This window comes from Theobroma cacao, chromosome 8 (assembly GCF_053813885.1).
Source record: "Theobroma cacao isolate CCN51 chromosome 8, ASM5381388v1, whole genome shotgun sequence".
Classification (NCBI taxonomy): Eukaryota; Viridiplantae; Streptophyta; class Magnoliopsida; order Malvales; family Malvaceae; genus Theobroma; species Theobroma cacao.
This window is the reverse complement of record NC_142646.1, coordinates 1,838,620-1,862,890: the sequence shown is the minus strand read 5'-3', so window position 1 is coordinate 1,862,890 and position 24,271 is coordinate 1,838,620. Positions and strand designations below refer to the sequence as shown.

The 24,271-nt window shown below is 34.5% G+C and overlaps 2 protein-coding genes across 2 annotated transcripts; both read right to left on the bottom strand.

Annotated features, from left to right (window-relative positions):
- Positions 1-7,016: 7,016 nt before the first annotated feature.
- On the bottom strand, positions 7,017-8,093 carry LOC18591524 (auxin-induced protein 6B). The gene has a single exon (XM_007017692.3). The coding sequence runs from the start codon at positions 7,983-7,985 to the stop codon at positions 7,533-7,535; it is 453 nt and encodes a 150-aa protein (XP_007017754.2). The 5' UTR covers positions 7,986-8,093; the 3' UTR covers positions 7,017-7,532.
- Positions 8,094-17,898: 9,805 nt separating this feature from the next.
- LOC18591523 (DNA-directed RNA polymerase) lies at positions 17,899-20,958 on the bottom strand. The gene is made up of 7 exons (XM_007017690.3): positions 20,724-20,958; positions 19,992-20,143; positions 19,752-19,861; positions 19,550-19,635; positions 18,833-18,937; positions 18,568-18,738; positions 17,899-18,209 (listed from the first exon to the last, which is right to left on the bottom strand). Exons 1-6 carry the CDS (start codon positions 20,879-20,881, stop codon positions 18,618-18,620), a joined length of 732 nt encoding a protein of 243 aa, XP_007017752.3. The 5' UTR covers positions 20,882-20,958; the 3' UTR covers positions 17,899-18,209; positions 18,568-18,617.
- Between the last annotated feature and the right edge of the window lie 3,313 nt (positions 20,959-24,271).

The following is a 24,271-nucleotide window of genomic DNA, read 5'->3' as shown; positions in this document are numbered from 1 at the left end:
GAAATATGAGCAGCTTGCTGCTGCCTTCAAATTGTTCAGGTCTTAACTCATAATCAATTCTGAGAAATTGCTAGCCAGCAACTGGATTTGACACTTTTTTTTATTTGGCCACTGAAATAACAAGCTAACTAATGCATTTCAATTAATCAAAAAAAGAAAAAAGAAAAAGAAGAATCAATGTAGTTATCTGAGTACTGTTCTTTCATGAAGAAGGGCATAGACATATATAACTGTCATGTCTGAAAAACATTTGAATACTAACCAGTCTTGTCATGCCTGGATACTTGTCCTTAATCTGGCCCACCCCCCCGCTGCCGTTGCCTTCCATTAGGCCCTTAGTCGTTTTCTTTATCTCGGATTATTGATGTTAATTACATCCCCACAAGGTTTTGACAAATTCCACCCCATTGACACCAAACCCTAATTAATAATCATAAATAAAATAATTAAGTACTATAATCCTTGGCAAACTGAACATTAATCCTGATAACCAACCACTCAGTGTATCGCTTGATATAATATAATTAGACTAAGGCAGAAGATTTTTGTTCTGAAATCAAACTGTCTTATTGTAGCAAACATTAATGTTTGAGCTGTCATTGTAATTCAACTACAAGTTATGGGATTAAATTAAATTAAATTAAATTCTCTGAATTTTGTATGCCAGCTCGATGGCAGCATCATCTCCAAAGTGAAATTAAAAAAATCGTAGTGATGGTAGCTAGAATTGAATGACTGTCAGCAAATGAAGAGGAAGTGGACTATGTCTAGGGAGAATATTTAAATGTAGGGAGGGAGAGATGTACTTTTCTTGTTGAGTTACATTTCCTCTTCTTCTTCATCTTGCTCTTAAACATAGTTTAATGCTTTATATTTGTCTCCATTTTGTCATCAAAATTTTGGGTTTCCCTCAAGCCATCGAAATTAGTATATTGATTAATCCACTAATTAGGTTTGCGTAATCAAAAAGAGTCTTGGTCTTTCCTTAATTTTTTTTCTTTTCTTGATAGAAGTGAGATTCAATCTGTGCAAATTGTACTTGCAAATTGGGATTTTAATATAATGTTGTAAAAAGACTCAAACCCAACATTGTAACCTTGAAATCAAGAACATATGTGAGTTAATTTTGCATATCTTTTTGTAATTTGCACTGCACATGCAGACACCTAAACATGGGCATGTGAAAAGGCGTGCTAACAGTGTTTAGGCAGTCAATTTGCCAACCAAAATTAGTTGTACCAGTTTCTAATAACATTCAATTAAATATGATCGAACATATTTACGATTCAAGAACAAGCGACGGTCACACGATCATCTTATACTCTTTTTGTCTTTAAACATTTATCTCGAAACAGTAACTAGAAAGAGAAAAGGCAGTTGACAATGATGGGAAAAGCTCTTGCAAGCAAGAGAGATCCCCATGCTCACTCAACAGTGGGAAGATAAAAGTGGATAGTGATATTAGGCTCAGCGGCACTCAGGGGAGGATGGAGGGATGCAAATGATTGCTAAGATGGAGCTTCATTTATTAAACAAAACCCTGTTCCTATATGCTGTATACACTAACTATACTACTACTACTTCTTCTATTATTTTATCTTTGGTGGGGGATTTGTCAACCTTTACTTTGTTGCTACGAAAGAATTTGTAGGAGGGGGTGGGAATGAGATGAAAATGGAACCAAATTATACTACTTGGGGACCCACGTCTTTGCATATATGACAGCTTTAGCCCACTTCCTTCCCATATACTTTTCCATTGTGCCCCCAAAGTAAAAGGTTTTTTTTTTTTTTTTTGGGGGGGGGGGGGGGGGTGGGGTGGGGGGCGGAGGGTGTTGGCTTCGGATTCGATTTTTCCCTTTGGTTCATCTCCAAGTCACACTTTTTTTTTCTCTTTTGCTTCTCCCTATATGTGGAAATATGGTGATCATCATCATCACCATCATCATAATCTTTGCTTTCTGTTAACTGTTATTAAATTTGTTTTCACATGCTGTCAACATAAGTTAAACTTTGCCCTGATTTAGTTGCTGTTTGTTTACAGGAAAGCAAGCTTAAAACAAAATGCTTTTTAGTGTGTATGAATGAGAACCAAGTGATTACTCTTTAGTAAATAGTACATCTTATTAGCTTTTCCTTTTTATCTTTTGCTGCAGAGGTGCGGCCAGTGGTTGGTGTTTCTGGGGCTTGGAAAGGTCCACTATCTGACCTTAAAACTTCGAACCCAAGGTCGAGGAGGCTACGAACTAAGAAGGGTTCATTCACAATGTTGCCTTTTTGAACTTATTAGGAAAAAAAAATGTCCATTTTCTGAACTTCCTGACCCTTTTTCTTCGCTGATTTCAGCTCCTTTTTTCACACAGGGAAAAATTGGGGTGTCCTGTTTTGAGTACAAAAAACAAATGATCAATGAGCTGAGCCAGGGGTTTCACGGCATCGAATTGGATATTTCCAAAGCTTTTTGTAATAACACAAAGACAAAAAGTTTCTCTGTGAGTTTCGAAAACAACCCTGCCACACTGACAGTCACATCCGTACTATTTAACTGTGTCATTGAAACAGAGCAATCTAGAGGTCAATTCCTTTATGATTTTTGAACTATAAATAGCAACATCAATGCAAATTATAGAGGTAGGGTCTCACCCATATTATTATTAATCAAAGCCAATTATTTCAACTTTCCTTTTTTTTCTACCAATCGTTCTTTCCTAACTATTAGTTAAGGAAACCCAATTACAAATTAAGTGTGAATTTATTAATTGTGATCTAACCTTTTAATTTGATTGATTTGATCAGGTTGAACGAATCTGATCTTGACTACAAAACAAATGACATAAAATCATGCATGGCTGAACTTCCTGTTTCTTAATAATGTTAATTTGTTAATAACATCATAATCATTCTTTTAATAACACCCTCTTCCTCTTTTACTTTAGGTGCAAAAGTGTTAAAGTGAAATATTGAGTTTGACATTGAAAGATCATACTCATAATGGGAAATCATCATTAACCCAAAAATAAAATAAAAAAGAAAAAAAATAAGATAATATTTCTTTTCAATATATTCAAAGGATTAAACAAACTAATCCTTGGTCTTTAGATTCCAAACCTGCCAAGCAAAAGGACAAACTAAGGATTGAAAGCAAGGAATACGATCAAGCAAAATGTTGAAGAAAAGTACATACATTATTAAATATATTTTTCCATGCTTTGGAGATTTGGTTGTTGAGGGTCTGAATATGAGATTAAAGACATCATGCTTCTGGGTAATGAAACAGACAGTGATTGCATCACTCCATGGGACAGTGCTACAGAACCTTCAACAATTTTTTTTTTCCTAGTATCGGAGAACCAATTTAGGCTCAAAACAGTGTCAGGAAACAGAGTTAGGAGCTTTAAGATCTTTGGGCCCAAACCATCTATGTAACAAACTAGCAGCAAAAATTAATCCTCAAGAAGTTCTGAATTAGGTTTTCTACTTAGATTAAGCCTAAGGGGTATCTTTGTTCTTTTGGAATTGGCATATAGTTGGTAGTGTACATTACTCTTTATCCATAAAGAAAATGAAAAAGAACACAAAATTCTTATCCATCAACCGAAAAAGGTCATGCTTTTGCCCTCACCTACTTTGGTACTGTCACATTATCTACCATTGAGAATGGGGTGAACTAGCGAGCAAGCAGAGTATCAACAAAAGAAGATGTAGAAGAAGATAAAAAGGGGACATAATCCGGTAATGAAAAAAGTGGTCCAATGTTGTACCGTCTTACATTTCCAAAACTGGAGATGGCAGAATCCAAGCTCGTCCCATCCACAATGTCCTCAAGGGGCATGCCCTCGTTTTGCTGTACCCATATGCTTTGTCTTCTTTTGTATGTGGGGAGGAGGTTAGAGAAGTTAGTGGGTTGTTGTCATTGGCAAGGCCGGGGCCAGGCCTGCCAATCCTTTAAGACGCTTTTAGGTGCACGTTAAATTCTGGTCCGTTCACCATTCACATGCCTCCCATAGCGATTCTCACTCGATCAGTACAACTTTTACCTGATTTTCTCATAGTTTTTTTTTTTTTGCCCAATTTGGTTCACCAGCTTCCCAATAATTCTTCTTAGGTGCTTGAAATACTATGCCCTGAGTTTACAATTGCATGAACAGCTAGAGATTTGGTACCCAACGTCCCACTAAATAGTGAGAAAGGTTTGATTTTGCATCAGTACTGATTAAGCAGAATATCAGATCCAAGATCTTTTGTTTAAGCTTCTGCTTCCCAACAACCGGCAGCTGTAATTAATATTCTCGTCCTCCCATCTTCTTTAGGTTGGCTTCGAGTTTTTTATTAGTTAAAATAAAGTTACCCACTTAGCCCATGTAGCAAAGAAATATCAATATAACATATCACAATGTCAAAATGACAGGCTGAGAACTTTTAAGGTTCTGTCTGGTTAGAAAATCTAACCATTAACAAAGATAAAAGTACATGTTATCATGAATTATTACATCATGGCGAGGGAAGAAATCCTTGATGTGTGAACATTGAAAGGTTATAGTTGCCCTTGAAAAATGCATAAACTCTGTTCTCCTCCAAAGATTAGATGACTGAAGTATATAATTTCTTGTCCAATTTCATTCAAATTCCAAACCCCTTTCCTTCCCTCTCCTCTCCTCATTGCAATTGTGTTAAAACCCAAAGGGCATCTTCATCTCCAACTTGTTCAGATTTGGGGTCAGCCTCAGCCATTGAACAAAGGTGAAGGACCAAGTGCAGGCAGCCTAGTCTCATAGCCAGATTTTGGGCCTAGCTACAAGGAAGTAGGCTTAGATTTTACTTGATATTCAAAGTTCAACATTGATTGGCCATCTGATATCCGGGCTTTCTTGAGGACTTGTCCCATGGATTTGGTTTCAAGACAGGAACTGGACTAGGAACTTCTTATAGAATAGAACCCACATTTTGGGCTTCTGTTGGGCTCTTCATAAAAAGCACATAAACAGAATGTAACTATCAGATTCAGTCTTTCATTATTATTGTTTGTTAGTTCAGAACATACTGGTATTACATCCATGGTAAATGGAAACACTAATTATTTTTGACCCCCGGAAACCAAATGGATCATTATTGAAGTGGAGAACCAGAGGGTTTCTAGCCTGTTGCATGATGGATTGATGGGAAAGAAAACTTTTTCCTTCTGGTGGAACAGAGACATACCAGCAGCAGCACTCAGCACTTTAACTGACTTAATAATCATCTCTCAAATCAAACACCGCCACCCCCCCTTGTGCTTTTTGCCAAACCTGATCCTGCTGCGAAAAGACGCCATCTTATGAAACTGGGTTCCATTGAAAATAGTTTCTCAAGAAAGTGATAATGCTCCACTACCTCTGGTTCTTCTACTTTTATTCCAGTACGATTCCTTCCGACCCCCCCCCCCCCCCCCCCCTTCAATTATAGAGTCCTTGATTGTTCATTGTAGTCCTTAAAATTGATTTGATTAGGACACCCATTTTCTTAGCAGTTCGGGAAAACACAAAGTCAGAATCTTCACGTGTTTATGCGTATTTCAACACCACTTTTAAGTACTATTAAGCTTGTCATTTTCAACAAAGATTGTCCTTTATACGCGGTGGGTCGACATGAAGCAGGATTTTACACAGCTGTGCTCATCCTTAGGGGCCTCCTGGCGCTCCCTTCACCGGCAAAATTGTGCAGACCATTGGCTCAACTGGGATTTTTTTTCCCTCCATTTTTGGTATTAAGGATTTTGTCCAAATGGCTGGCTAATATCTAGGTAAGATTTTGGCAATGAATCCACATCAATGTGGTGGGTTCAGCCATTATAACCAGCCACAAGCAAAATCCCCCCCTCCCCCTTGGTTCATATCTGGTTTTCTTAGGGACGAGCCAATCAGGGGAAAGGCCAATAGTTTTTGGTTCAATGACTGATCCATTGGAATTAGCTTACCAGGTCAAATGTCAACGTAAACAGGCAAATGAGCTCAGAGTTGTGTTTTAAAAATGGCCAGTAACAGCCTGAGCCAGTGATTTTTCTAAAACGTTTATAACAATGGCCAGCTTTGGAATTGGAATAATCATTCCCTGCAATTCGTTTCTTTGAGTCTAAATCTTGGGCACCAAATGAAATCAAAGGTCCTTTATCAAGTCAAAGCTTCCATCATTGGCTTGGCCCCATTATTAGCTGATCACTAAACTTGGAAGGCGTTGGCTACCAGCAGAATTATGAATCTACAAGCATATTATTAATCTAAACATTTTTACAAAAGAATAAAAAAAAGGAATATTCTTCCACTACCACCCCCCTTTTCCCCCTAAGTAACCCTACTAAGATGCATAAAAAAATAATAATAATAAAGTGAAAACATAGAGGGTAAATGCAGGATAAATTAGGCAACTTTTAGCAGACCATGTTGGTTGATAATTAAAAGATGTATGGCTTAACATAGAATTTCGTGGATAGCTAATTCTCTACTTTTTGTATGTTGTAGGTGGCAAAAATGTTTGCCAAGTTTTACATTTTACCTAACCTAATTACCACCGACAAACTGTTGGTTAAGTGATGAAGATTTCAACTTTAATTTCAAGTAGTTGCATCTCCTCTAAGTTTGTTCAAAATTACCTTTTGGTTCAATCCTTCGCCGATCGGATAAATATGCAACCGATTAGATAAATACAAGAAATTACCTTACGCGACGAAATATTACAGGTCACCATTCATTGAGATTTAACCCTTTATCGTTCGGGATTGTAAAAAAAAAAAATTACCCTTTGAAAATTATAATACTATTTAGAGTTAAGAGACAAGAGAGGGTTGAACCAGGTGAAACAGAGGCAATGGGATTATGGGGAGGGACACTTGCTTTCACGTGGGTTGGTGCCATCATAACGCCCACAACGGCCACCATGATTGAAACACTATGTCATTCTTGCTACATTAAAAATCGCAAATTTTAGAAATTAAAAAATAATTTAAAAGAAGAATAAAAATGGAAGGTCCCATAGTGGAAATCATTGATGGAATATCTCTACAATTCTTTCATTCAATCAATAAATCACAGAATTTACAACCAATCACTTCTTTTTTTGTTTTTCTTTGTTTCTTCTTCATGAATTCATGTGTCTCAAAGTCTCAACCTTTTTTTTTTTGGCCTCCACTCCGATTCGAACCCGGGACGACTCGGTGGATAACTCACCCACCATTTTTCTGCCATCTCCGTGCATTCTCTGGAGTTAATATACATTGACTCAGCTCATTTTACCCCCCAATTTTTAACCAATTACAAGCAATTTTCGATAAAGGGCACAAAAGAAAAAAAAAAAGAAAAAGGAAAACCCCCACTAACTTACCTTTTTTTTACCATGGTAAGTAAATACCCACGAATTAGTAACCAACTCATCAACTCGGCAAACTCACTGACTCCAGCAGTGTGTATAATTAATTGTTCACTCGAGCTAACTCGGAACTGAGTCAAAAACCCCGGGTCAGAATCAAAGCCTCTCTCCTTTCTATTTCCACTGCGTCTTTAATTACCAGATTGTTTTCTCTGCGAACCCATGAAGTAACGGTCGAGATTCGGTCCACAAATCAAGCTGACTCCTGATTCCCACGTGGCAGTTCCCTTTAAAGTCCTCCAAGTTCACAAACCTTGCCGAGTGACCCGACTCCGACCGGGAAATAAACCGGATCACTTCCTCGAAAACGGACTCATCGCAGGGGATCGCCAATGGGCCTTGGTTGGTGAAGCCGTACTCCTCCTCGGCTTGCACAAGCAGTTTCTTGAAGACGGGATGGTTTAGGTACGTCGCGCGCACAACGAATCTCCTGCAACTCATCCCAACACAGACCGCCACGTGTCCCTCCGGCACATCGGACGGGATGCGGCCCGCTGACATCCGAGCCTTGTTCCTCCACCGCCGCAGCATTTGCCTAAGCCTCACAATGTGGCGGATTTTGCTGCATTTTCCAAGCCCCGCGGACATTTTCCCGAGAAAAAAAAACCTCAAAGAAATCTCTGTTTGCCTTTGGTTTTGAGGATCGAGAGTTCACTTTGGCGAGAAAAATAGGAACTTTTTATTTTTTGCTGGGAGGGGGGGATTTGAGAGTTTGGGAGGGAGGAGGATTTTATAAAAGGCCAGGTGGGAAAGCACCCTCAAAGTTCGAGATAATTACGAGACTGTGTCTGCTGTTGATGAAGCAAATAAAAAGCCCAAATGTCTTTTACATTTGGATAAACAATAACAATAATAATAATAATAATTTTGTAGGATAATAGTAAAACAAATACAAAAAGAGGACAAAATTAATGATGCAAAAATCAAAAGAAATTCCAAATGTTTAATGCAAAGATAGATGTCATGCAATCTTTAGAGAAAGATTTTATGCTTTTGATACATTGAACTCTAGAATAAATTGGTACGAATGAGTATGTCATGTGAGTAATTTGGAGTAAACTTTTTCTTTCTTCTTTTTTTAATTTTTAATTATTGTGACCTTGAAAAGATTGATATCTAGGAGGATAGATTTTTTAAAAGTATTTTAATGTTCTTACTCTCTCTCTCTCTCTCTGTTTTGAAGTTGGAAAGATTACTAAAAGGGAAGGATTACTAATTTATATATAAAATGGAAGGATTACTAATTTAGTATTCCAGTGTTAATAATTTTGGTGGGGTTGCGGACAACATTATAACTTTTTTGAATTTAGTCCAAAATCAATTTGAAAATGACATAATGTGGAAAACTTTCTTTTATTCCTTCTTAAAAAATTGTTTTTATTTTATTTTATGGTGATTATAAATATAAATATTGATTTTTTTAATGTGGAAAAAAAGCAAAAAAATTTATAAAAATTATATTTATAATATAAAAAAGTAAGAATATTACGTAATTATCTCTTGTAACATATCAACATAATATAGTAATATTATATGATATAAATTAATAAGTAATATTTTAATTATCGAGTTATGAAATGTATTTAAAATTTTTTCGTAAAAAGTTAAAGAATGTAAATATTTAAAAATAAAATATTAATAGCACACGATAATTCCTGTTTAATTGTTGAAAAGTGAAAGCGTTTTTGGTTGACTGATAAGAGTGGAGATGGTAAACCAAAGCTTGACTTATCGAGTTAATTAAACTGCCGATAATGATTATCTTTCAATAGCAGTCAAATTTGCAGCACCCGCATTTTCATCGGGGAAAAGAAGTCTGACCAACGCAGCTTTCTTTGAAGTATGGAACTCGACGTCATTAATTCAAGTTAAGCAAATCAAAGATAAACCATGTGGATCTTATCAGGGAACAGAGCTACAGCAGCCACAAAGAGAGAGAGAGAGAGGGAGAGGGGAAGAGAGCGAGGGAGCATGCAATTAAAAAAAGGTTGTCCTATAACGCACGAAGTAGAAGAAATTGAAGCCTAAAAAAAAAAACCCACCACATGCAAAAGTTGGAAGAAAGGTTGTGTCTCTTAAAAGTGGTTGAGTCAATTGAAGATGCTTTTGTTTCCTAAAACATTAAAAAAAATCCGGCTCTACTAAAGCAACGATTTTTGTATTCTCCATATCTGACCATTCCCCATGTGCGACGATGCCCCATCTTCCCCTTTCTTTAATTTCCCAAAACAAACTGCCAAAATCAATTGCCTCCCTCCCCCTTCCTAATCACTCATTGAACCCCTTGTTTTAAGCTACATCTCTCGCCTAATCAAACCCCAAACTTCTTTTCTAATTATGAGCATCAAAGTCTCTTAAGCGAGAGTAGACCATCAAAGATCAATCATTTTCGTTATTTTTTTTTCCGACCTAGTATATGTTTGGTTTAATTTTTTTTAACTTATTTATTTCTTAAAATCAGAAGTTAAGACAAACATGATTTTTTAAAAAAATTTAAAAAAATAATTTTTTTAATAAAAATTAAAAAAAAAAGCTTAAAAAAAACTTAAATGATGAGTTTTTTTTTTTTTTTTAAAACACATTAATTTTCAAGTAATACCCTTCTCTGAATTAATCTCCTTATCATCTCCTCTCTTTACAAATTACTATTATTCAACGTAAATCACGATTTCCCTTTCTCTACTTCTCTCTACAAAAACTAATAAAAAAACAGAAAACTCAACAACAAAATATCAAAATCTAAAATTTTTTTGTTCTTACAAATATTAAGAGAAAAAAAATCTAAAATTCAAAATTGCATTCAAATACTATTTAAAGATTTTCTCTTTTTTTCACCAAAAAAAAATTTGATATTAAATACATCGTTTCCTTTTTTTTCTTTTTTTTTTAAATTAAAGTATCATGATCTGATTACTTGTTAGATTAACAAAAATCTAATATTATTGCTACTATACAAGTTTGAAATTTATTCCTTTTTTTATTGATTTTTTCGATTTTAACGTCTGAAATTATATACAAACTTAAAACATTACATTATAACTTATTAGGTAATTGAATATAGTATGAATACCTTTTATGGTAATTTTAATTTAAATTATAGCTTATATAATTTATTTTGTTAAACAGTTTACCAAACAGTTTTAACTTAATTTTAAAAATTATTATTTTTCGTAAGAACTTAATAATAACTTTTAAATTTAAAAAAAAATTAAACCAAATAAGCTCTTAATAAATAAAAAAATTATAAACAAAAAAGATTACTCGATCCGGTTGAAAGGTCAAGATGGGCCTATTGGGATCCATGGGGCCACGTGCATGTTGTGGGAGGTAGGGTGCATCCCCCCGAACGCCATAGTATGTGTACGTTACAAACCCCACTTGCTAGGATTTAAGGATCACATCATTTATTTTGTTTTTGCGAAATGTCTTTGAATTTTTAACCAAATACATCCCCAAACACCGTAGAGACAGCATTAAGAAAAAACATAAAGACATAAACCTAAATGGATTGGGCAAACATAAAGCTACAATTATATCTTCTCTCTCTATTATAGCATAGATCACCCAACATGTTAATTCTTTCCCCTTACTTGTTTGCTTCCCATTTTAGTAAACCTTTCCCCTTTGTTTCAATCTACACAAAATATATTGGAAGATTTAGGGAATATATATTAGTTTAGATTCTTTTTAAATACTACTACTATACTTGATTTTTCCTAATTTATAATAATATGTGTATAAAATAAAACATAATATGAAAAAAGTCTCTATAAACACTTGCTAAAATTATATTTATAGAAATATTTTCGTAATTATTATATTATTTTTTAAAGAATTGATGAAAATTATATAAACTTGCGGCTAAATTAACTTGGTTCAAATAATTAAAAGTGCCAAAAATCAAGAGGCAATAGGTCATGGAGAGTGGGACATGCCAAGAAATATCCAAAATTCCGATTGGTGGTGTGGCGAGTAACCTTAAATAAGGTGGGAAACGATGCGCGACAATGGAGGAATTCCGTTTTCCCACGTAAGTGTCAGTGTGCTGACATGGCACCGTCTTTCAGTTGCGGGAAGCCATGAGTGAGGGGTGGGCTGAGCGGGACCCATGGCTCCCCAAATGGGCCACTAAGATTATATTATATGTGGCGAGAGAGAGAAAAAAAAAGAAAAACAAAGTTAGAGGACTTGGAGGTACTTTTTGGAAGAGTTGGTGTCTAGGTTCGTAGCCGCCTAGTTGTACTGAAACGTGTCACGGGCCTTACGGACCCCACGGCCTTCCCTCTCGCTTCTCGTACGGGCTGCCGTAAATTTTAATTGGTAAAACCTTGTGTGTATTCCACTCACACCCAAACTTACCTACTAGCCCTAAATTACCCCAAAAAGATTGATGGAAAAAACAGAGCTCTTAATAATGAAATTTAAGTGTTTGTATCAATCTGACGATAACATGTGCCCATAACCATATATCACACAATCAATAATGTTATCATTAGAAAAAAAAAACAATAACATCACATTAAATATATCTTAATCGTTATGAATCATTGACTAACGATAATTTTTTTTATAAATCTTTATATTTATAAATACATCCATTTATCAATTTGTGTAAATATATAAGTATATGTATGCGTACGATAAATATGTTTACTGTCAATCATTAATAAAAAAAAGATAAAAATAATAATATTTTATATTTACAGCTTTTTGTTTTAATTTGCTTTATACATCAACATTAATCTATACTCTATATATATAATTGAGAGAAAAAAATTTTAATTTTTATTTTTTAAACAAAGGAATCATGTATTAATCAATGAGTTAAATGTTTTGAGTACTTTTTAAATTTGAAAAAAAAAATTTAAACCTTACTCTTTAAGTAAGAAATTATACACTACTAATGAATAAAATACTCAAATGCTAATCCACACTATATATATCTTTCTCTTTTAGAATCTATTGGATCAAAGCTAAGCTTAGGTTTGAAAAGATTCTTGCTTTGCAGGTCATGGCAACACAAGGCTTTGGAGAAAGGAGAGGACAAAAGAAAATAAAAAAGGGCTTGCAAAAGTTAGAGAAAGGCAGTTAATTACTTTTGGAAGGTGGAATGAAGACGTGTGTGTTGGGTTCTTTTTACTTCTTTAGTTACAACAGAAAATACTTTTTGCTTGCTAACTCCCTACTAATGTCTGTCTGTTTTGCTTTTGGGAATCGGGAATCTCCTTTTATCCTCTTGCTTCTCATTCATTAAACTTTTATTATTTAGGGTAATTAAGCCCGGATTAAGGCCGACAATTCTTGCTGTTAGGAAAAAAAACTTATTAAACTGCTTATTAATCCACCTAGCTGGCACATGCTAGCTTAGAGAGCTTAGTGTAGGAATTAGAACAATGCCTTTATCATGTTTAGAATTTTATGTGTCACTTTCGGCGTATGCAAAACATCCCCGAGAGCTTGACACGTTGAAGGTCCAGACTATATTTTTAAAAGTTTATCTAAAATCCAAAAAAAAAAATGTCTATCATTGCTTTTTTGATTCTTTGTTTTTATTTTATATATATTGAGCGATGATTGAGAAAATTAAGATAATGCAAACGTGGGGGTGTCTTGCAGTACCTACATGATCCACTAGGACAATTCTTTAGGCCTATATTAGAAGCTTGGAACAAGTCCACGTCATAATTTTGGATTAATGTGTTAAAATATTGTATTAATACTATGTTTCTCTTGTCATTAATCCAAAACCTCTTACGTGGAGTTGTCGTTCACAAACGACATAAGTCGTACATAATCATGTTCATTTGATCAGCGCATCATTTTAATCTCGAGATTATTAATTATTTGGAATTTGGTCATTTCGATTCATCTATCATTAAAGAGTTTATTTTTCCTTTTTTTCAAATATGATTAAGATAAAGTAAATTCTTCAATATATTCACGTGTTAAGACTTTCTACCCCATACTGTAATATTTATCGAAAGTAGTAGGTACTAGTTCAGTTGTATATGTAAATATACGTCATTAATAAACATATATGTTTTCTTTTTAAAAAAATAATAAAAACTTAAAATGATTTTAGAGCTTCTCAACAAGAAGCCGATCCAATCTTCAAATCACGAAGCAAGAACCCAACATTAATTATCGATGGGAGAATGTGATGAACCCCAACTTGCTTATCGAAAACAGGAAAAAGACTGCATTATTTAAAAAACCCAGTCCCAAGTTGCAGGTTAGCTTCAACCATGTAACATCTTTCAATGTCCGGGAGGGTTTTGTCCTAACCAGGGATTACTGACAAGGATTTCAGTAGAACTAACTAAGCAGGGTGTTCGTGCATAGCTGTAGCCAGTTGTGGAGCTAACAAACAACCCCCACCACCCTTTGATTCCGTACAAAACCATCTACTTGAATTGGGGAAGAATCTGTGAACTAAATTTGGAAGCATTGGCAAACACCAACGTTGAGCTTCAGTTTGGTTTGGTAAGAACTAATTTAAAAGAAGCAACCATGCAATTTCTTTGCTTTAGACGTGTCAGAACCATAGCAGAATATAGCACTAAAAACTAAAGTATTTTTTGTTCACTAGCTTATAATAAAATGAATTAGGGTCTGAACACTCTCCATGCAACCTCTTTTACACTATAGTCTGCAATTATTTTATTTAATTTTAATTTTAATTTTCTGGGCATCCAAACAGCCATTGATATATTTTGACCAATAATTAATCATTCTTAAACAATAATATCTGTTTTTTTTTTTGTTTCCATGTTATGATCCTACACCTTCTATCACTATCAAAACAGCAATTCCTCGTTTGCAAAAAATTAAAATTTTTTCCATATGGCAACCTCTTCTCAACATATATTAAATTTAAAAGGACATCAAATTTCCTATTCTATACCAGCAGTCATATGGTTAATTATATGCGTGGATTTTAGGAATAAATATTGATTGAGACAGTTAATTAATTTAACCAGCTCATCGACACTTTTAGTCGTTGATAACAGTAATTTTGTCCTTTCTTATATTAAATTTCTGGTCAATTCTCAGAGTTAGACACTCCAAGAAAATTGGATAATTTGGACTAAATATATATACTACTTATTATCAATGGATTGTTTATAGATTATGACGAAATAAGTTATATAGGTTTTGTAATCATTTCCGATGAAATATTTCATCAATAATACTATAATCAATATTAATGGAATTTTATTTTATCGTGTTGTCTTTAAATTTATATACAGATTTTTCTAAATGGAATTGAAACTATAATTAATAAAAAATTTCATCCGAACCATGTGATTTTCTCGTGATTATTGTAACGGTTTTTACTTACTTTGAATGAAGTTTTGAATGTGTGTTGAAGTATTATGTACGTGGCCATGAAATGGAGCTTTCTATAAATTATGATAAAACCCAGGCTTTTAATAGTCTTATTATTAAAGTTAAGCTAAGCTATACCCCTCTTACACCCTCAAACATTCCCAAAGTCATTTTCACTAAGATTCATTTTTCCATACTATATACGTTGAAAATTATTCTATATATAGCAAAAAGGTATGATGAAAACCCCTTTAATTATATATATATATATATATAAGGTCGACTTTTTTTATTTTGAAGTATAATGGAAAATAAAATTAGGAGTGCATATGGTGCTGGCAGGGTGATGAGCCGTACGTGAAGAGACATCATGATTAGCACAAACATGTAACCCACCATGCACATAGATAAAGTCAGCAAATGTGCGACCAAAAGAAGAAGATAGGACAGATGGAGTTGCTCTAGCACGTACATATTTGCTACCATTACAGTTTATAAAAGGAAACCCAGTTCATCTTGAAACAGTTTTTTCAAACATCAAACTTTGCTTCGGTTTTTAATCCCCAAAGAATCAATGCACTTTTGCCTTTTATTATATCAACACTTGAGCACACGCTCTAAAGTTAGGGGTTTCCTCCTTTTGTTTCCAGCTTTTCAGACCCAAACAAGAGCTTGGACGGTGGAAAGGAGAATCTTTAACCCTGGTAATAGACCAGTGTCCTTGCTGCAGGACATGAGTGAGTGAATGAAACTTTCATAGGAATTTGCAGGCTTTTAAATTCTACAGGAATTATAAGATATTCACATGGGGTGGATCAATCCACGCAAAAACAGCCAATCAAAGCCCATTACTTTCTCTTTTTCTTTAGGTTTTTTGGTTGGTTAGTCCTAAGAAATCCGTACTGACAGACAGGAGCCCCCATGGCCATAACCCCCCATGCTTCCAAGCTTTCATAAGACCTCATATTGTGTGCAATCATTGCTTCTTTTTTCCTGAAACTGGATTATTTTTTAAAAGAAAAGCTTGGGGTTTTTATAAAACACAGAAATTGCTAGCTGTCTTAGCATCCCCCACGCTTGTCTAACCGTCTCTTTCCTTTCTCTCCTTGAAGATAAAGGCGATATCGTTGTAATGGAAGTTAACTGACAACTAATACTCCATCATTAATGATAGATTTTGTGTGACCCTTGGGAGTGGGACGTGATTAGGGAACAAAATGATGTTTATGCGACGAACAATTCATGGTGGGAGTGGGGATGTTAGGGGGTCAAATTACTCTGAGAGAGTGCTAATAATTTCCCATGGGAGTCTAACGTAATCATTGCATAAAATGATTGGAAATGATTGGACGTGCCTGTCTTCAGCTCGTTAAGATCAAAGATTGCAATGAAAAGATACGGATTGATTTAGCTAATGCTTTCTGCCCCATTATCTTTAAGTTCATCTCCTCTGATATTCTTCTAGTCACATCTGAATATTTTCTTTCCCATGTACCATAGCTTGTTCACACATTCTAAACAATGTTAAGCACATTACTTTAGTGCTGTCAAAGTTAATTAAGATTATGGGTACTTAAATCTGCTTCAAAACTATTCCTAAATCAAGGAATATATACACATCTCAACTTTGTAAAAGAGAATGAAAGCAGTTGATTATTTACATGATTAAAAACCTTTTTCCCGCTTCAAAATCTATAGAAATATCATCCTCGCATCTATACATGATCTTCCAAATCCTTTCACAACATGCAGAGACAGAGACACAGAAAGATTTGTCAGATGTGCATAAGACAATGAGAGGTAAACCGAACAAAGATTCCAAGTGATAACAAAATCTCTCTCTCTCTCTCTTGTATGCATACACTGATACACATGCTTGAAGTGCCACTATACGAAGGAGGAGTTGAAGTTTTAACTGTCCCGTCGCCCAGAAAAAAGGGCAGAATCAAGCCATTTACTTCGATCAAGAGAGAGAGCCTGAAGCATGTTACAGGCCCGGATTATACGGGGGAAAGTTTGTCATTATCGTTTCTGTTTTTTTCTGGTTAAAATAATGACAGATCACATGGGGTTGGGTGTTTGATGGAAGTAGTGAGAATCATCTACCAAACCTGAAAACCCCGTCTTCTACCACTCCTGACTCCTCTTTTTAATCATTTCTTTATTGGACTTTTGAAAGATGGGTCCAGGAGGAATACATGCATACACAAATATTATATATAAGTGGGTTGTTTTTTGAAAGAAACCCCATACCATACCTGATGATAATGGTGAAAATGGAGAATAAATGAATATAGGGTTCTTTTTTTCTTGCAACAGCTAAAAAAGGGATCTGTCTGTATTGGTTATCTGTAAGCCGCCCAAAATATGTAATCCAGCTGCAATGGCAATCATAGGTACATGGCACAAAATGGAATGTACTTGTTGCAACCCCCGATAATCCGAATCCACCATAAAAATGATTGACTAACCATCACAGATGTCGTCCACCTTCTTTCTTGTATGGTATTTGGTGGTGTCTACCACAATCAACAACGATTAGATTTACACAATCTGAGGTTGTGTAGCCCATTTGACATGTGTCCGAGTTGGCTGTACCCTTCAGTCTTTCACTAAAAGTGGCGCAATCCCAATATTCATTGAGAAGCATGATTATTTACCTCTGAATACTGCCCACTTTGGGTGATCAACACCATCCAGCAGCAACGTGTGGTGCAGGTTTAATTACAGCCTTCGGGCCTCCGTCATTTCGGATGTTGGCCCATGGGTACGAGGAAGTTCTTTCTGCCCAATTGTCCGGATCGTGTACAGGCTGATACGACCTTTTTGGTTCATGAAAATAACACGAAATCTTTTCCAAACTTTAAGAAATACATTTGGGTATGAGGATAATCTATCATGTTCATCGACAAGTTATGTGTAAATTATGTTTCACTTTCCATATTGCTGGCCAATTAGATCCATTGTAGCAGAGTTCATCAGAATCTACGACTTGCACGAATTAGCCATTGTCTCTTAAAATACTACGAATTGGCTGACGGTTCCCAAAAACACCGCCACTCCGTCTTCCTTCCATCTAACAGAGCAGATTGAAGCCAGAAAATGCGGGTAACTGAATTTATCAGTAAACATTGACATAAATCAAAATTGGACAAAACATGACAAGAAGCCATCACGAAACAAGGGGGCAAAGCATTTCTTTTTGATAATAGTAGTGTTAGCGTATGTATGAACATGGCCAAGCCTACGATGTACAAAGTACAAAAAGACTTTCCCTCGATGTACAACACCAGGAAACAAAAAATACCCACTTCTCAGGGGTAAAACTAATGCATTCTTTGTCTCAATTTTGGGGATCTTGGTGTAGGAAGGACTAAGGGCAGATTTCGAACTGTCAACCACCTTCCTCAGAAGAGCATATATTCCTTGCCAAAGTCATCAAAAGAAAGCGATGTATTTTCATTTGTATGGACCTTCTGCTACCTGCAATAGCACAAAAATTTATAAATTTGCTATCAAAACCAATTTTCAAAAATAAATACAGCAAACTACAGCATTAGAAAGCTGCACTATTTTACAATGCATTTGTATTTTGCAAGCAATTGAATGTGGGGACTAAAGCAGTAACGCAGAACAGAGAAGCACTCCTACAAGAATTCGATTAATCACGGTATTTAATCTATGCATTGGATCAATCCAAGTGATAGTTGATGAGCTGATTACTCTAAACATATGACTGTAAAAGTAAGTAAAGAGAATAACAATTCAACCTAATAAAGACTACCAGATATAGGTATTAGAAAACATTCACAGAGAGCAAATGAAAGAGTCCACATATTACCTGAGAACAAGATATCTCCTTGATCAATCAGTAATTGGAAGCAAGCTTCGTTAATCTTCAGTGATTCTACGTTTTTTTGACTTTTGAATGTGATTATTGTAGCTCAAGGGAGTTGTTCCTTCAAAAGTTTTATCCTCCTGCCATTCTCTACCTCTACTCTTCGTAGCACTCCTACAGAATTATACAACAACGTTTTGATTAAGACCTTTGCAAGTTAACATACAGAAAATTTGCCATTCAAAAACTTTTTAGTTTATTTAAAAACCTATCAAATTCTGAAATTTCTTCCAAATTCCTATCTAACCAACAAATGCTTCCTGTGTGAGCAGGCATCAGAGACCCGATGATGTGAAGTATTTCCTCATCAAAACTGCAAAGAAGAATCAATGTCAAAATTCATTTGATCAAGGTGTCCTTAACCACCAGGCTTCTGCCAATTCTCCAAAGGGAAAAATAAAAATAAAAAAAATTGGAATTTCAGCTAAGTTTAAATTTCAAATAGAAATAAACTTGACTGATGAAATACAGTAAAACATTAGTGAGCAGGCATGCATACAGAACTGAGGCCTAAAGACTGAAGCAATGATCCATTGGTTTGTAATGGATCAATATTTTGATTGTTCTGAATGTGGTAGCATTAGTGTAGCACCCATGAAAGATTGAACTAAGAACCTTTGTTTTAAGGATGAATGATTGACAAATGAAATTAGAAAGGCAAAGTGGGCAAAAAATCAATTAGCGTGGTGAGAATATGTATTGTTATCATTAATTAGAAATGAAAAATGTCGAACTTGGCCTTGAACACAAAGAATAACTAGAAGGATAATTAGAGCTGAGTATGTAACTATATAAACACACGAAGAATATCACTTTGCTCTAGCTTGCAATAAAACATTGATGATAACCAAAATAGTAAAATATTGAAAAACATATGCTATTCTTAAAGTAAATTACTAGTTTTGTTTTAAAAGGAAATTGTCACCTCTTGACTAAAAAACGGATCATGGTTCCAACCTTTATGACATGACGCTTGTGAGATCTGCTGGCAAATAGTTCCTCTTCATCTTTCTATGAAAGAATAAGCAACTATGTAAGTAACTAGAGTAATTAATATAGTCTCTTGCCATATACACATGCACAACCAAATAAAGAACTTCAGAACATGGTGGTGAACTGTTACTCACAGTTTTATACTTAAATTCTCCACGAATGTTTTGAGCTGTTATGATTGCAGAGGAAAAACCAAGAATAATGACATGAATAGACTCTTGAGAAAGTTTCACTACTTTCCCCTCTGAAAATGGGAAAGAAAATTAGCTTAGACAATATCTTAGGCGTGCACATAATTAAATAAGTACAAAGCAATGTGATATTTATCACAACAATAACTATATATATAACCTGAAATATCATGGCAAAAGTACCTAAGAGCATATCTGACTTTGGTGAAAAAAGTAGGAGATTTGCTTTTAGTCTCAGACCAAAATAAGGATGAACACCAGAAAGAATCTTTGCCTGCTTATCCTGAATGTTAACATCATAAGCCAATAAAACACCATCAAATGCTTCGTTGAACCTGCAAGGAAAAGCAGAAATAGTTTAAAGTGCGATAGAAGGAAGCAAATACTCACACACAATTTAATTATTATCACCATGACATGAAGTGCATAAAGACATATCCTATGTAATTGAATACTAATCCTAACAGAGCCAAAAAAAAATATCGCCAATCATCCAGAAATTCTACATCTTTGATGATTTTGAAAGACATTAAATTGGGCCTAATAGACTTTCGCAACACCTGAAAGCATCTAGCTCGCAATTATCAAGTATCTCCAATCATTTAAAAAGAGACAAAAGCTATTATTTACAAGAAAAATAAAAGTAAAAATGGACTAACATTTCAAAATTTCAAGTCAAGTAGTCCCAGAAGCAGCTCTACGTTATAGCTAACTTCATATAACAAGTGAAATTTTCAGCTAAAACATAAAGCTTCTCTCTTAAAAAGGACCAAAAAAAAAAAAACAGAGTTAAACATTTAAGAAAACAAAAGTTCAAATCACAGGCAATATATCAACAAAATCAGCAGATTTTGGGTGAATTAGAAAATAATACTAGTATGGGTTTTAGCTAACATGGAGGGTAGAAGAACGAACTTGAAGAGTAGAGAGCTAAGCTCACGGAGGATGGCCTGGGAAACCTTCCTACTCTTCGATGGGTGTACATACACCACTAAATCAGCATCTGCTACGCTTAGTCCTTTCATTTTTAACTGCGATTGATGACCCAAGCTGAAACTTAAGGATTTTAGCATTGCAACTCTGAGGTTCTTCTTCTAGGTGGCAAAGCAAAAACCCCGAAACATGAAAAACCCTAAACCAAGAAGTATAAGACTCGTGAGTAGAACCAAACTAGCCCTGAAGAAAATAAAATATAAATACAGGCCTGGACCTTGGCTTTTTCTGATGAGATATGGGCCTAGTAAAGTTTAATCCAAGATTAACATTTTTGGGCTGTAAAGGCTGTCCAAAAAAGTACTTCAATTTTTTTAAAAAATTAAAAAAATTTTATATTTTTATTTTGAATCAAATAAGTTATTATATTTTTATTTTAAATAAATATTTTATTATTAATAATTAACTTAATCAAAATATCATTTGTCATTTTATACCGCGTGATATTAATTTAATATGTTAACATATCATAATTAATAATGATATAATATAGTAATATATCATAATTGATAACGAAGTGATATGTTAATTTAATATAATAACAATATCATATGTGCACTTTTCATCCTTTTACATCAACATTATATTAGTATTATTTGAATAAAAAATAACAAGTGGTATTTTGATTGATAGTAATTAATCAATCTTTAATTATAAAGACTTATTTGATCTATAATAAAAATATAAGGGTTTGATTAAATGTATTAAAAGAATAAAATTTTATTTGAATTTTTTTAAATAATTTAAAAGCTTATTTGAACATTATGCCAACAAATTTATTCTCAGGAAAAATTACTAGATTATTTTTTTAATAAAATTTTAAATATGAACAAATAAAATAATTTTTAAATTTAAAGTATTTTAGTAATTTTATTATGTCAAATGAACGATGTAATCTCTCATGATAACATAACTTATCCATGGAAACTAATTGGGAAAAAAATTATTAAGATTGTGCTAACAATTCATTCATTCATTTTTTGACCTTCTTAAAGTTAAATAATTGTTATTAATACTAAGAATCAATTGAATAGATCGAATTAACCGATCTTTAACAATTGAATTGATCATTGATTGAATTAATCAATGAATTTAGTCAATTTGTTGGAGTCAGATTCATTTCACTTAATCCTAATACATACTGTTATATAAAAAAACTTAAAATCATAAAAAGTGTAAGTGAAATTTATCCAAATAATAATTGAACCATAAAAAGTGCAGTGTATATCTTCTGATTTCACCAACCTTCGGGCATGAAAGCGCAAATTGTAAAAGCAAATCCTTGGCGTGGAGATGGTTGGTCAATCCAATAATCTTTCATCACCATGGTTAAACATCATTGCGCCTTGGTATGATTAGGCATTTGGCTTCATATCGTAATCATAAACTCAATACAGCTACCTTGCACAAAGACAAAATTAATCTCCTTTCACTGTAATTATTATTATAATATATAAAAAACCCATTGTTTGACCAAGAGTTCGAGATAAGAATCCACTTGGCTTTGGTCACTATCGCATACTCTCACCTTCCCCCCAAATATATATATAAAAAAATGTTTAATGGACTTGCAATTGAGTAATCTGTGATCAATGATAGCAGAGAGATGTATCCATTTCCTTTACCTATGGTCAATACCTTGCCTTGTTACCATAGTAAGTACCCTTAAAATATTTAGAAATAAATGACCCAACTGTTACATTCCCATCCCCCCGAGCTGCTAAACTATTCATGCTGCTTTTATTCTTTTGCAGAAAAACTTTAGTCGGATTTCAACTTTTCTCATGCAATATCACCCGTGAGCATTAATGAGGTATATCTCAAATTGTGCATAGTATAAACTTGATTAGTATCGTTAATTTATCTTGTATCGCTATTATTAAGGTATATGTTTAAATTTAACTTGAAAATGATTCATTTGTGTCTATTACTTCATACTTTATTTTATTATCATACATCAACAATGTGTGCAAGATGTGATGATCACAAAGGGAATAAACTTTTTGACTTGTATTTTGGATTAGTCAAATTCCAAACTGCAGCCGTAGATAGTGGAGAGGGAAGAAAAAGAATGGGGGGGGTGTGCCAAAAAGGGAATGTGCTTTTGCATGAAAACTGTCCCTGTAAAAAGCCGAGGCAGGCAAGCAAGCAGCCTTAAAGACTCTCGGCCCACCGCCACAGAGGTTGAAGGAGGAGGAGGAGGAGGAGGAGGAGAGAAGAAGCCCTGGACCAGCGACAGTGATACTTTAATATTTTTGGGTGGGAACGCAGAGACAAAACGGGGGTTCCATCTCTCTCATCGTCAGAAGATTCAGAAGCCAATGTCCCCTTACATCCCTACATCTTACACTGCTTCTATGTTCCCTTCATACCACGCTCGTTTTTTTGGTTATTTCACTCTCAATTATCACGCCCCTGCTCTGGGTCCCCCACCCCCATCATCATCTATGAATATGGAGTAATAATATCAGCACAATCCGACTATTTTGTATCTACTCTCATTATACAAAATCCAAAGCAAAAAAAGGAAAAGCAAATTCCCATGGTTTTTGTACGGTAATAATCTTTGATTAATGCCTTTGTTTTCACCCCTATGAATAAAAGCTGTAATCCCACCCCATAATAATCTCAATCATTTGTTTGCTATCTAAAGTCCATACACTCACCTGACCCCATCCTTCCTTAAAGGAAACCAGCAAAGAACGGGAATTGCTCTATTGCCATAAAAATCATGGCAATATGGGGGGGCTAATGGCACTATGGCAGGCATGGGTTAACTAAATCAAAGGCAAATGAGCTGGAGCCCCTGGCCATGGAGAACTAAACTAATATAATTTACCTTTGAGAAAATTCATGAACCCTCCACTTCTCCTTTTTTCCGGTACCTTTGCACTTTGTTTTGGTACCGTTTTTCCCATCAATGGCTGTATCTATCACCGGTCAATGGACCACACTACATTGATTTGAAAGTGGATCCCACTCTCAATTCCCAAAGGGTCCCATCGAATTACGGTTTTATAAAGGTTTCAGCAAGAATTTTTTTCCCCCTTTTATTGCATTTGGGTATTGAGTTGATAAGGACTTATCTTGACTTTTACATGTATATTAGCTAACTTCACCTTGCTTAAAGTAAGTGGGTGGGTCCAGAATTACTGTTGAGGATCAGATTTTGTTGATGTTAATGTCAAAAGAAAGGGTTTAAATCACAAGGGTCAACTTAAGAGATCGAGTGTAGGGATATCTCTATGAGTTACGTAAGTATAAAGTCGATATTGACATTATTCGATTTGATTAAGAAAATATATTTATATTATTTTTTAGTATAAATTATTTAAATATAAAATTTATTAATTTTAAATTTTTCAATAAAATATATAAAAATGATTAATTTAACTAAATAAGGTATCTTATTTGTTATCATTTTGAATCCAATTTTCACAAAAAATTTTGGGGTCTACGTACTTGAATCA

Excerpts from the sequence above, each read along its gene's own strand:
- LOC18591524 (XM_007017692.3), bottom strand. The coding sequence starts at position 7,985 with ATGTCCGCGGGGCTTGGAAAATGCAGCAAAATCCGCCACATTGTGAGG.
- LOC18591523 (XM_007017690.3), bottom strand. The coding sequence starts at position 20,881 with ATGCTAAAATCCTTAAGTTTCAGCTTGGGTCATCAATCGCAGTTAAAA. Across the intron at positions 19,862-19,991 it reads AAAGTCAGATATGCTCTTAG|AGGGGAAAGTAGTGAAACTT; the intron begins GTACTTTTGCCA and ends TCCCATTTTCAG. Across the intron at positions 18,938-19,549 it reads ATCCGTTTTTTAGTCAAGAG|TTTTGATGAGGAAATACTTC; the intron begins GTGACAATTTCC and ends TCTTCTTTGCAG.